Genomic DNA, 12,199 nt, shown 5'->3' with positions numbered 1-12,199 from the left:
AACTACCAACTGTACAAAACCAGAAGGAATGTGTAGAACTTATTAGAGCAAGAAGAGAGCAAAAATACTTGGAAAAGGTATAGGAATAAAAAAAAAATAGCCTACTACTCTCTTTTATTCGCCTCTCGCAGACCAACATCAGCATGACCAGTACTACTTCCCTTCTCTCATTTCCCTTCTCCCCCAGTTTCATAAACTCCACACTTTGCTCTCTTCAACAACCTCCCCCCACCCCCCCACCCCCAAACCCTTTTGTTCTTCATGGTCTCAACTGTTTTTCTTCCCTCTATATAACTCCAACCCCCCAACTCAAAAGCAGGGAACAAAGAGAGAAGGGAAACTTTTGAAAAAAATTACCATAATGCCACAAACTCCCTCAACTAGGTGGTGTCCAACCCCTGAACAAATAATGATATTAGAGGAGATGTATAGGAGTGGAGTGAGAACTCCAAATGCTTCTCAAATTCAACAGATCACTGCACACCTCTCTTTTTATGGAAAGATCGAGGGCAAGAATGTCTTTTACTGGTTTCAGAACCACAAGGCCCGGGACCGGCAGAAGCTCCGCCGCCGTCTCAGCCGTCAGCACCACCTCCTCCACGGCTGCAGCTTCAACCAATATCCCCTCCAAACCCCTAACGTGCAGTTGTTTCATAACTTGGAGGAGGCTTCTCTCTCTCCTACTTACAGTCATCTTCAAGCTCCACTTCACTTTCTTCATCAGGTGATCTCATGTTATTTATCCTCATTTCTTTTCTTATGTCTGACTAGAAGTAGTTGAAAGTCTCATACGTTGCAAGTTTTGTTACATTCAAATTACAGTTGAAACCATGTGATACTGTAAATCCTTTTGTTATTCTAACTATTTCTAACCGAACACACCTTTAGATTCTATTTTTAAGTGCACTGTATTTTTATTCTGTATAGTTTCAATTCTTCATGTTGGAACATTGCTCTACCTAAACCTAATTGCATGTACTAACTGTACTTCTTGAGATGTTTTGCTTTTCCGACAGCTCTCTAGAGATTTCAGTATGTGTTGGCGTTTGAATGTAATTAGAAATCATTAAAGAAAACACCTTTATACTTAACAATAGTAGAAAGTGGGGATGAAAGAAAACAATAATTGCTTTGTTTGGTTTGAGAAAGGAAATGAGAGTGACACAAAAGATTTGTGTTGTATTTCCCAAAACTTTCTATACATGAAAGCATGTTGTTTCTTAAGTTTAACAAAGTAAAGACCCTTTTCCGTATAGATATTAGCAAATTCTAGGATGCTACTAGGGTTTCTAGGGTTTACACGCTACACTTCTTACATATCTTGTCTATTAATGTTTGCAGGGAGTCCCCGATCAAGAGACATCACAGGGCATGAATTTGCTCAGCAAGCTCGAAAAAGGCGAAGCATCGCCTCCGAAGATGAGCCATGGCTATGATTATATGATGATGATGATGATGGAGTCAAGCCATGATGCACATCCATGCTGCAAGCCTCTCAAGACTCTTGATCTCTTCCCTACGAAGAGCACAGGGCTCAAGGATGAGTGTAGCACCTCAAATCCATCCTCATGCTCGACTTCAACCAACTAAATAATTAAGTCCTAAATTCAGTGTATTTGTTTGTGTCTTTTTAGTTAGTTAATTATCTCTGACAAATGTACAAGTTGATGTAGTATTGTATCTTAGTAGAGATCTAGTAGTCACCAGCAGAAGAAGCTACTTATGTTGTGTAATTTGTACGTTCTATTTGCATGCACTGTTTTTTTTTTCCCCTCAAATTGGACTGAGTGGACTTAATTTGTCATTTCCCTCAATGAGTATATATAGAGTCATCTTTTGTTTCTAAAATCTGACAAGGGCAAAAGATGAGTACTTTTTTTTTTTTTTTTTTGAGAATAGATGAGTACTTGTTGAAGGACTTTTACAATCAGCTCTCTCCTTTTTTATTGGACTAGTCGATCTGACTCAAAGACTAGATAGGTAGCTTCTAATGTCTCATTGATCTAGTCTAGTTTTTTCCCCCACTGGTTTTATTTACATACAGTGGTTTCTGTTTGCATAGAGACAGAAGAAAGAAGAGGTAAGTTTGTAATTGGTGGACAAGACAGATTCTTGGGATTTGGTGAATTTTTGCTGCCCTCATTGATATTGGGATTTGATAACAGTAGCTACTTAGAGGCTGTTTGGCTCATCAAAATTTTTGGTATTTTTTTTCTTTGAGCTCTAGCTACAAGTTTGTTATCTCATATATGTGATAAGATTCTTGATGTACATACGTACATTTTATATTTTGGTGATGAATAAAATTTTTTCATTTACCAAAAAAAAATTTTTGGTGTTTAAAGGTACGTTACAAATTCTAGGTTCTTGTTTTTTGGATTTGGTGTTTGTTTCCATAAAAAAAAAATTAGAATATTGAATTCTTAAAATGCAAAAAACCAGCCTTTTTTAAGGATTTATCGCATCCTATAGATTGGAGAGGATTTGGTGTTTTGGGGCTCCATTTTAGCAAACATCCCTCCCACTCCTTCCCAAATATTTGTTATCCTACATTTTTAGAATTTGTTATTCTACAATTTTAGGTTTGAATCAAATAAGAGATTACAAATTTTAAGATTTATTTTCCTATAATAATGTTGAACTAAATAAAATATTAGAAATTCCAAGACGTGTGTAAAACCTGTGTAAAACCTTTTGGATTTGAAATTTCCTATGGGATTTTAAATCCTAAAATTTTAAGATTTGAACCAAACATGCCCAATAATTTTTACAAAAGCAAAGAACTAATGAGCATATTTACCATTTGAAAACTACTGAGCATATTCTGTAAAATATCTCTTTATTATCTTTCTAAGAAACTTGTGGCTTAGGCCTCACATTTTCTCTCAAAAATTATTGAGCACAAACTCATACTATAATGTACATGTCTAAGTTATTTTCGAGTTCTTATTAATAGCTAATCACAATTTTAGTTCTTTGATTTGTGCATCACAAATAAGATATTTATCTTTCCAAAAGAGTTAAATAAATAAAAAAGAGAGAAAAAGGATGGCAAGTACATGCATCCTGATTTATGGAAGAGATTCATGACATAAGAAGGGGAAATTTAAAAAGGTATGTATATAAACGATCGAAAATGAGTGAAGCTTTAACTAGCATAATTAAATTCCCACATGAATGGTCAAGTACTCTGTCTGAATGAACACAGCCTCTTAATTACTCTGTGATATTTTTAATATTAGATTGGTATCTATCTAGATATGTGTTTTACTTGACATGCAAAGGCTATATATATAGCATACATCTTTTTGTTAAAGCTGGCAAGTTGGTGAGATATAAATAAAGCCCATTTGTATTGATATTAAATTTACTTTACTTTATACAATATATGACACTCTCTCGTTTCCAATATAGATTTGGTGCAGAGATTTGACATAACTCCTATGGTTTTGTGATAAGTTTGGATTCTATTGTCATTGAATTAAATAAACTAAGATCATATATATGTAATAAAAATCCCTTTCTTTTAATGAAATGGTGAAATGTTCCACTTTTCTTCCAAAATAAAATTAAAAATATATTTCTATCTGAAACGCATATGCATCTGGGTATACTCAGATTTGATTTATTCGTCGTCTTTTCTCATTCGGTAATGAAACTTATTCACTTACCCAAAAGAAAAGAGAAAAAAAGAAAAAAGAAAAAGAGTATAGTGATCACATTATTATACAGACATAGGATTTATAAGGGGAAAAGATTGTACACATTCAGTTATGAAGAGGTAATTACAGGTAGCAGTAGTAGGGCTGTCCATCCGGCCCGGGCCGGGCAAAACCGGAGCCCGAACCCGGGCCCGGTTGCCCCAGGCCGGGTCCGGGCCTGGGCCGGGGCCCAAGCGGGCCGGGCTCCGGGCCGGCCTGGTTTCTTTATTAATTAAAATTTTTTAATTTTTTAAATTTTGAAGAATACAATACAAAAAATAAACACAATTTTGATAAAAAAAAGTTATATTATTAATCAATTATAATTATGTAATTATAATATAAAAATTATAGAAATTAAAATAATATAAAATAATTGTAGAATTTGTATAAACAAACAAAATTAAAAATAATTGTAGAATTTAAGAGCCCAAGACCCAAGGCCAAATCAAAGACCTCTAAATATATATGTTGTGGCTAGAATTTGAATCACTAACCTACTCTCTAAACTTCTAAATTTTACAACTAGACTAAGTAGCCCAAATTATTCATGTCATTCAATATATGTATATGTGTATATATATATATATATATATATATATATATATATATATATATATTATATATCATATATATAATATATATATATATATATATATATATATATATATATATATATATACATATATATATATATATATGATATATAGTATATTATATATATATGAGATTAATGGCGTTCCTTGTCATAGGAGCGGATTTCCTCTATGACGCCTCTAAAATCACATGAGTTGAGCGACATTGTGGCATGATCCGCTTCCGGTTGAACTTGCTTCTACAATATTCTAAACCCCAACACACCAAGTTTGGGTGGATGCGTCGTCGTTTGACCCTCCATCGAGCCCATGTGCAAAAGTTCTATTCACTTTCAAAACCCGTTGAAAATTGATACAGTGGATGAAGGCCGTCAAACGCACGACGGCGTGTGTCACCCCAAACTTTGACAATGCTAATAACTTCAACCGTGGTGTTTTAGAATATGTAGCATCAAGATTCACGGAGCGATCATCCACAAATTGTCTCTCATCATTGTGATTTTAGAGGCGTCATAGGAGGAAATCCCCTCCTATGACAAGGATACCATTAATCGCTCCTCTCGTCTCTCTCTCGTCTCTCTCTCTCTCTCTATATATATATATATATATATATATATATATCTCACCTTAATAATTTGCTTCCACATCCACGAATCATTTTTCTTAGTTTGCACCTGCCAAACATTAGCTTGCTTCAAGTAGTTGTCGTGCACCCATTTGACCCACAAATGATCCTTTTTAAGATGTATTAACCATATAAACTTGATAGCAGCAGATTGATTCCAAATTCTTGCAGAAAACACACCTAAACCTTCATATTTTTTATTTTGACAGATTGTATTCTAGGAGACAAGAGAAATTTTCCGATCCCATAGAAACTCAGAGCATAAGCTATCAATCTTACAAAGAACTTTGCTTGGTAAAATATAGTTATCTATCCAGAATATATGAACTCCCAGAATGACAGATTTGATCAACTGTAATCTCCCTGCATAAGATAACACCTTTCTCTTTTGCTAATATTGGAATTGCTCAGAGATTCTACTAAGCAAGGGAGAACAATCCAAATATGAAAGCCTTCTTGAGATCAATGGTACACTAAGATATCTCACTGGTAGTATTCCTTCAGAGAAGTTCAAGTAGGAGCATATATGTTGCTTAAGAGAATCATCAATACCACGCATATATATTGAGCATTTATTTGGGTTTGTGTCCAGACCAGATACACAGCTAAATTCCTGAAGGCAGTTGAAGATCTTTGAAATAGAATTCATATCAGCCCTTGCAAACAATAGCAAATAATCAGCAAAGAATAGATGTGTTATTTTTAACATGGAGCACTTAGGGTGGTATTTGAACAATCCATCATGTTGAAGTGTACCAAGCTTTCGAGATAAATATTCCATGCCTAATACAAAAAAGGTAAGGAGAAAGAGGATCTCCTTGTCTTAACCCTCTTGAGTCTTGAAAAAATCCATGGAGAGATCCATTAAGTGACAAGGAGAATTTGGGAGTTGTAATACACTCCATTATCCTCATAATCATCATATCAGGAAAGCCCAGTCCTATAAGCATTGATTTAATGAAATTCCAATCAATGGTATCAAATGATTTTCTAAGATCAATGTTAAGAATAGTCATTGGTGAAGTATTTTTCCTACCATAGTGTTTAATGAGCTCATGGGCTAACAAAATATTATTTGAGATACTTCTACTCTTGACAAATGCACTTTGAACATCACTTATTAGAGACCCCATGACATTCTGAATTCTGCCAGCTAAAGTTTTAGTAATAATTTTGTAAATGCAGTTGTAACAAGATATCAGACGGAAATCAAAAGGGGATTTTGGGTTGAGAATTTTGGTACAAGGGTGATGGCTGTAGAATTAACAGCACCAAGCAATTTACCAGATTAAAAGAACTCTTCCACAGCTAAGAACAGGTCCTCACTGATTACACTCCAGGAAGCTTTGAAGAAGGAGGCATTGAAGCCATCAGGACCAGGTGCTTTTTCATCTGACATTGAGAAAATTGTAAGTTTTATCTCCTCTCTAGAAATAGGAATACATAAAATCTGAGGATGTTGTTAAAAGCACATGCTACCCTTTTTAGTTTATATACCATATATACATTTTATCTTTTAATAATGACTATAAGCATAGTTCTGCCAAACATCTTAAGTGCTTTTTAAGTAATTTTTAATATTTGATGGTAAAACAACTATTTTCAGCAGCTAATATAAGTTGTTTTTATAAGCTGTTTTTCTAAGCTACTTATTATAAGATTCAGCAATACCAAACTAGCCCATAAAGTGCCACTAGAACTTAGTTTGTAACAACTATATCTAAATTATTAAGAAGTTTGCTTCGGTGCTTCGATAATAGTAGTTTCTTTTCATTTTAATTTGACAAAAAAAAGAAGTTAGGCTTAAAAATAGAAAGGGTACCTTTGTTTTCCCATGTTTTTCTCCCAATCTATCTCTCTTTGCCAAAACTACAATTCTCCCACTTCTTTTATACAAGATCGATAACTAATTAATCACTTAAATTTGAAGAAATTTATTTATACAAAAAAGGAAATTTTAAAATTTTATCTATATAGAAATTGAAGATCGATAGAAACAAGAAGAAAATAGTTAGCTATGGAGGCATTGACAACTAGAGTGTTAATGTTAAAACAGGGGATTCTTAGATGTGAAAATAAATCCTTGAAGCAAGGGATAAAGCTATTGTTAGCTATGGAGGTATTGACAACTTGATACAACATATTAGCTCATGTTATAAAGATTCAAAAGTCAAAATCTCTTAGCTCTATAGTGCTATTTCCCCAATAGCAAACAATGTGCAGTGGTTTAGCACAATATTGGAAAGTTTGAATTACCCTAAACATCATAGCTTTATCTTGTGGTTAGCTGTGCTTGACAGGCTTCTCACAAGAGACCGATTGGTGAGGAGATGAATCATTCAAGCTGGGCACTGTTGTTTATGCAATGGGTCATCTCTGGAAACCAGAAATCACTTGTTTTTTTACTGTAATTTTTCAAATGTTGTCTGGAATGGAATCATGGACTGGCTATGCTTTAGATGGAGGGCTAGCAAGTGGAATATATTGATAAATTGGTTCAGTTGCAGGCTGAGAGGGAAAGGATTCAAACAAAAAGTCAAGAGATTGGTATTATCTACTATAATTTATTGCTTATGGAGGGAGAGAAACAACAGAATTTTCATTCAAAAAATTAAGAGTGCTAATCAGATAACAAGGGAGATTAAAGTAGACATATTGATAATCACCCTCAATAGCTCTTTTTCAGCGGAACAAAAAGCATGACTTTTAGCTCTATGAAAGCTAATACCTGTAAATAGTTGAGTTTCCTTTTCTTGAGTAGTTGATCTCTTTTTGATTTTTTTTTTTAGCCTTTGTAGTGCTGAGATATCGTGGTGTACATAAACTTCAAAATTGGGTAATGAAATAAAATTCTTCATTAACCAAAAAAAGAAGAAAATAGTTAGATTTATAATTAACTTAAAAAAATTAAAAAGAAATGTTATCTTGAAATTTTTAAAAATAATTTGCTAGAAACAAAAAAAAATTGTTAACGTATATGAACATAGTTTGATCAAAATAACCAATGAAAATAAAAAAGAGACTAATGTAAAAGTAAATTGTTTAATTTAATTATGAGCATATTTTGGAAAAAAACAAACTATATCATATTTTGTACGTGGTTATTTGGAGTTTTAACGGACCTTAAAATTAGTTTCTCTACATATATTTGTTTCCCAAAATAACCTTTTTATTTATTTGAATTTTTAGTTAATTACAGTTACGAGTGTGGAACACCTCTCAACCACAATATCTAAAAAATTGCAACTAAGAGAGAGAAATTCACAGAATATAGTTACTAAATTCGTCACCGATGCTTTAATTTTTCTTTTTTGGAAAACCGAAGCTATCAATAATTATTAATAGGTAGTTTTTTTTTGTCAATGAAAATTTTATTCATTTTCCAAAATGAGATAGCAAAATGACTAAAAGAAGCCTATAAAGACTAACAAAATGATTAAAAGATGCCTGTATGAAAACAGAGTACAAGGGAAAGAAGCCGCATGTTTATTTTGCAAGCGTCCACGCCTTGTTCTCAGGTGGTAATTTGCTGTTTAAAATGATGGTTAGCATCTCCACCTTGATTTCCCTTACCATTTGCGCTGGATTCCTATTTTTTATGCTTGAAAATTCTTTCATTCCTCTCTTTCCAGATGCAATACACAGTGGTAGACAAGGGCATTCTCTTCACTTTTCGTTTGAATCCTCTTCCCTTCAATCTATTATAGTACCGGTTTATAAGTGAATGCCAATCACAAGTTCTCCATTTATATTGTAGCCAATCAATAACACCATTCCAGACTTCATTTGAGAAGACACACCCGAAAAACAGATGATTGCGATTTTCCAAATTAGTTCCAGTACACAATATATATGCAGCAATTTATCTGGATAATCCCTCACCTATGGAGTTTGTCTTAAGTAAGGAGCTTGTCTTGAATGGCTAACCACAGCACAAAAGCATGCTTTGGATATCATAAAGGTTCTCACACTATTTCATACCATAAGACTTTTGTTGCATTGGGAGATAGAACACTATAAAGCCCTGAAATCTGAATTCTAGAATTTAGAAAGCAGGGGCTGATTTCATTTTTCAAATTTTCAGCACTTCCACATTTTATGATAGCCTTATCCCTAGTTTTCAGTAATTGTCTCCATAACCATGAATCATTAGCTTTCCCTTCCACACTCCAAACATCTCTATGTTTTAAATAGGTGTCATGAACCTATTTGATCCACATTGATTCTTTATTTTCATGAATGTGCCATAGAGATCTTAAAACAGCAGCTGAGTTCCAAATAAGAGCAAAGAATACCCCTAAGCCTCCATGAGTCTTGTTAAGACACACTTTATCCTATGAAACCAGCGGTGGTCTTAAGACTTGCTCATTTTTCCCCCAAATGAAATTTCTACATAATTCATCAATTTTTTTCAAAACTTTTGAAGGGAGCACATAGCTTGATGCGCAGAATGATACTCTAGATAATTTGCAAATGCCCAGCATAGGATAGCTTCTTGTGATTGATCCAATTCTAAAATTTTTTTAAAATTTTGCTGAGAAGTGGAAAACAATCTGTGAATGATAGCCTTTTACAAAAGAGAGGCACTCCCAAATATCTTATAAGCATTTTTCCTTCTGTAAATCCCAGGAAGTCATTTATGGATGCCTTGACTGTGTCTTCTACTCCACCAAAAAATATTGAACTCTTACTTGGGCTTGCTTCAAGCCCAGATGTAGCACTGAATTCATCTAAGCATTGGTGAATCAATTGAATTGAAGTCAGATCACCTTTATAGAATAGAAGCAAGTCATCCGCAAAAATCAAGTGTGTGATTTCTAATTTTTTTTTTTTGCATTTTGGATGGAACTTAAAATTTCCGTCATGATGTAGTTTAACTAGACTCCTTGAAAGGTAATCCATACCCAAGATAAACAAGTAGGGAGAGAGAGGATCACCTTGTCTCAAACCTCTTTCACCTTTAAAATAGCCATGAAGAGTGTCATTTAGAGAAATGGAAAATTTTGGGGAGGATATGCAAGCCATAATCCATTTTACCATCTCCTTTGGGAAGCCAAGACCATTTAACATCTCTTCTAAGAAATTCCAGCTAATAGTAGCAAAAGCTTTTTTGATATCAATATTCAACATAGCTCTCGGAGTTATATGTTTCCTTCCATAATTTTTAACAATCTCATGGGCTAACAGAATATTGTTTTGTATTTGTCTGCCTTTAACAAACGCACATTGTGCTTCATTGATGAGCAAGCCTAGGACTGCTTGAATTCTATTAGCTAGAATCTTAGAGATGAACTTATATAGACAGTTGCAGCAAGATATCGGTCTGAAATCAGAGGGATATTAGGGACAATTTACCTTGGGGATGAGTGTAATAGAGGTGGAATTAATAGCACCTAGCAATTTCCCAGTCTTGAAGAATTCTTCAATCGCAAGTGTAACTTCATCACTAATGACAGTCCAGGAAGATTTATAGAAGGAAGCACTAAACCCATCAGGTCCAGGTGCTTTATTGTCAGGCATAGAAAACACTGTATGTTTAATCTCTTCTTTTGTAACAGGAGCAGCAAGGAACCTAGCTTGAGCTTCATTTAGGGAATTTCCACTCTTGATTATGTTAATGTCTGGCTTTGATGTTTCAACGGCAGTGCCCATAAGACTTTTGAAGAAAATTATAAGCTCGTTTATTATACCTTCATTTTCAGTAATTCTATCTCCCAAGCTGTTGTATAGGACCATAATTCTGTTATGATGCTAATTAGATTTGATGATAGAATGGAAAACACTTGTGGATCTGTCCCCTTGTAAACTCCAAAGAATCCTTGCTTTCTGCTAGAAAAAAGATACTTCACAAGCTAAAAGTTTATTGTAAGAGGAGATGCATTTTTTTCTCCTGATCAATGCATTCTGAGTTGAGGGGATCTCCTTGCAGCTTCTTTTGAGAATCTTCCAAAGCTAATTTTGCTTTATTGAGTTGATCACTGATGTTGTAAAATTGTTTCTTGTTAAGATCTTTCAGAGTTTCTTTCACAAGTTTAAGCTTAGCATATACTGAGAATATTTTGAAACATCTGACATGAGCTTGCCATACTGATACAACTATGGGAAGGAAGCTAGGGTGGTTAGTCCACATTTTGAAAAATCTAAAAGGTTTCTTACCTTGATTTTCTTCTTCATAAATTGAAACAAGTCCAGGAGAGTGATCTGAAAAGCTGGGCAATAAGTATTCAACATGGCTGGAGTTGTAAATCTAGATCCAATAATCATTGACCAAAGTTCTATTAATAGGTAGTTATTTTTAATAGAATATTAAAATTAATTATAAACAAAATTTGAGTTTCCACCTTAATCTAAAGCAAAAAAAAATTATTACTAATTTCTCTAAACCTTAAGCGACATGCCTTCAGAGGATGAGAACACGCATACTGAAAGCATTTGTTCCAAGAGTACATGCTTACTACCACTATGAATTGAAGCTACTCATGGATAGGCAAATGATGGTGTTTGATAGAATGGACAGATCAAGAATATATGTCACCAATTATTTAGAGTATAATGATGCTATTGAAAGCAATTCATAAAATGCAAAAAAGATAAAAAAAAATAAATTAAATAAATAAATACATAAATAAATGAAAAAAAACCTGAACATTCAAATATGGACCATATTAATGGCCGAAAATGTCAGTAACCTAAACCCATTCAATTCTATTGTCAATTGGCCAGCATATATATATCCCTGGCTGAATGGAGATCATGAATGGAGTTCATGTCAATTTAATTTGACCAGGAGTGCGTTTAGATATGGGAATTACTAGCCTCAGTTTTAATGCTTCAAACTCCCACATGCACGTTTCTAATTCTTATGCGATTATAAGTCAGATAGCTTATTTTCATTGGATGGTCAAAAAATAATACTGATAGCATTCATAACCAATACTAAGTGCAGTCAGACAACCGTAAAAGATACATTCAATGTTTAATTACAAGCATTCAAGCTTAGCTTGTCAAATAAGTTCACTGCTGCCACTATGTCTGAATTAGTCTCTCACATGAAAATAATGGGCCAATAATGGCATTCAGAATGTCTGAAAGCATCTGCTCACATGGCAAAGCAAAGAACAGTAAGAAGTAATTAATTATAATTAAAAGCATATTGGAAAGATAATATATATTTTGTTCCAAAAAATTATCAGAACTTCTAGGACACCTAGTGTTTCCACTGGTTTAAAATTCATGGTAAGATGACCAAAGTAAAAAAAAAAGAGGGGGGGGGGGGG

General features: G+C 33.8%; 1 protein-coding gene across 1 annotated transcript; it reads left to right on the top strand.

The window, feature by feature from the left end:
• Positions 305–1,661, top strand: LOC109849426 (WUSCHEL-related homeobox 3A). The gene is made up of 2 exons (XM_020419261.1): positions 305–724; positions 1,342–1,661. Exons 1-2 carry the CDS (start codon positions 362–364, stop codon positions 1,588–1,590), a joined length of 612 nt encoding a protein of 203 aa, XP_020274850.1. The 5' UTR covers positions 305–361; the 3' UTR covers positions 1,591–1,661.

Source organism: Asparagus officinalis, chromosome 7 (assembly GCF_001876935.1).
Source record: "Asparagus officinalis chromosome 7, Aspof.V1, whole genome shotgun sequence".
Lineage (NCBI taxonomy): Eukaryota > Viridiplantae > Streptophyta > Magnoliopsida > Asparagales > Asparagaceae > Asparagus > Asparagus officinalis.
This window is presented reverse-complemented; position numbering and strand designations above follow the sequence as displayed.

Bases quoted from the DNA above. Each gene is read 5' to 3' on its own strand.
- LOC109849426 (XM_020419261.1), top strand. From the start codon at position 362: ATGCCACAAACTCCCTCAACTAGGTGGTGTCCAACCCCTGAACAAATA. The intron at 725-1,341 runs GTGATCTCATGT...TAATGTTTGCAG, and splicing joins CACTTCACTTTCTTCATCAG to GGAGTCCCCGATCAAGAGAC.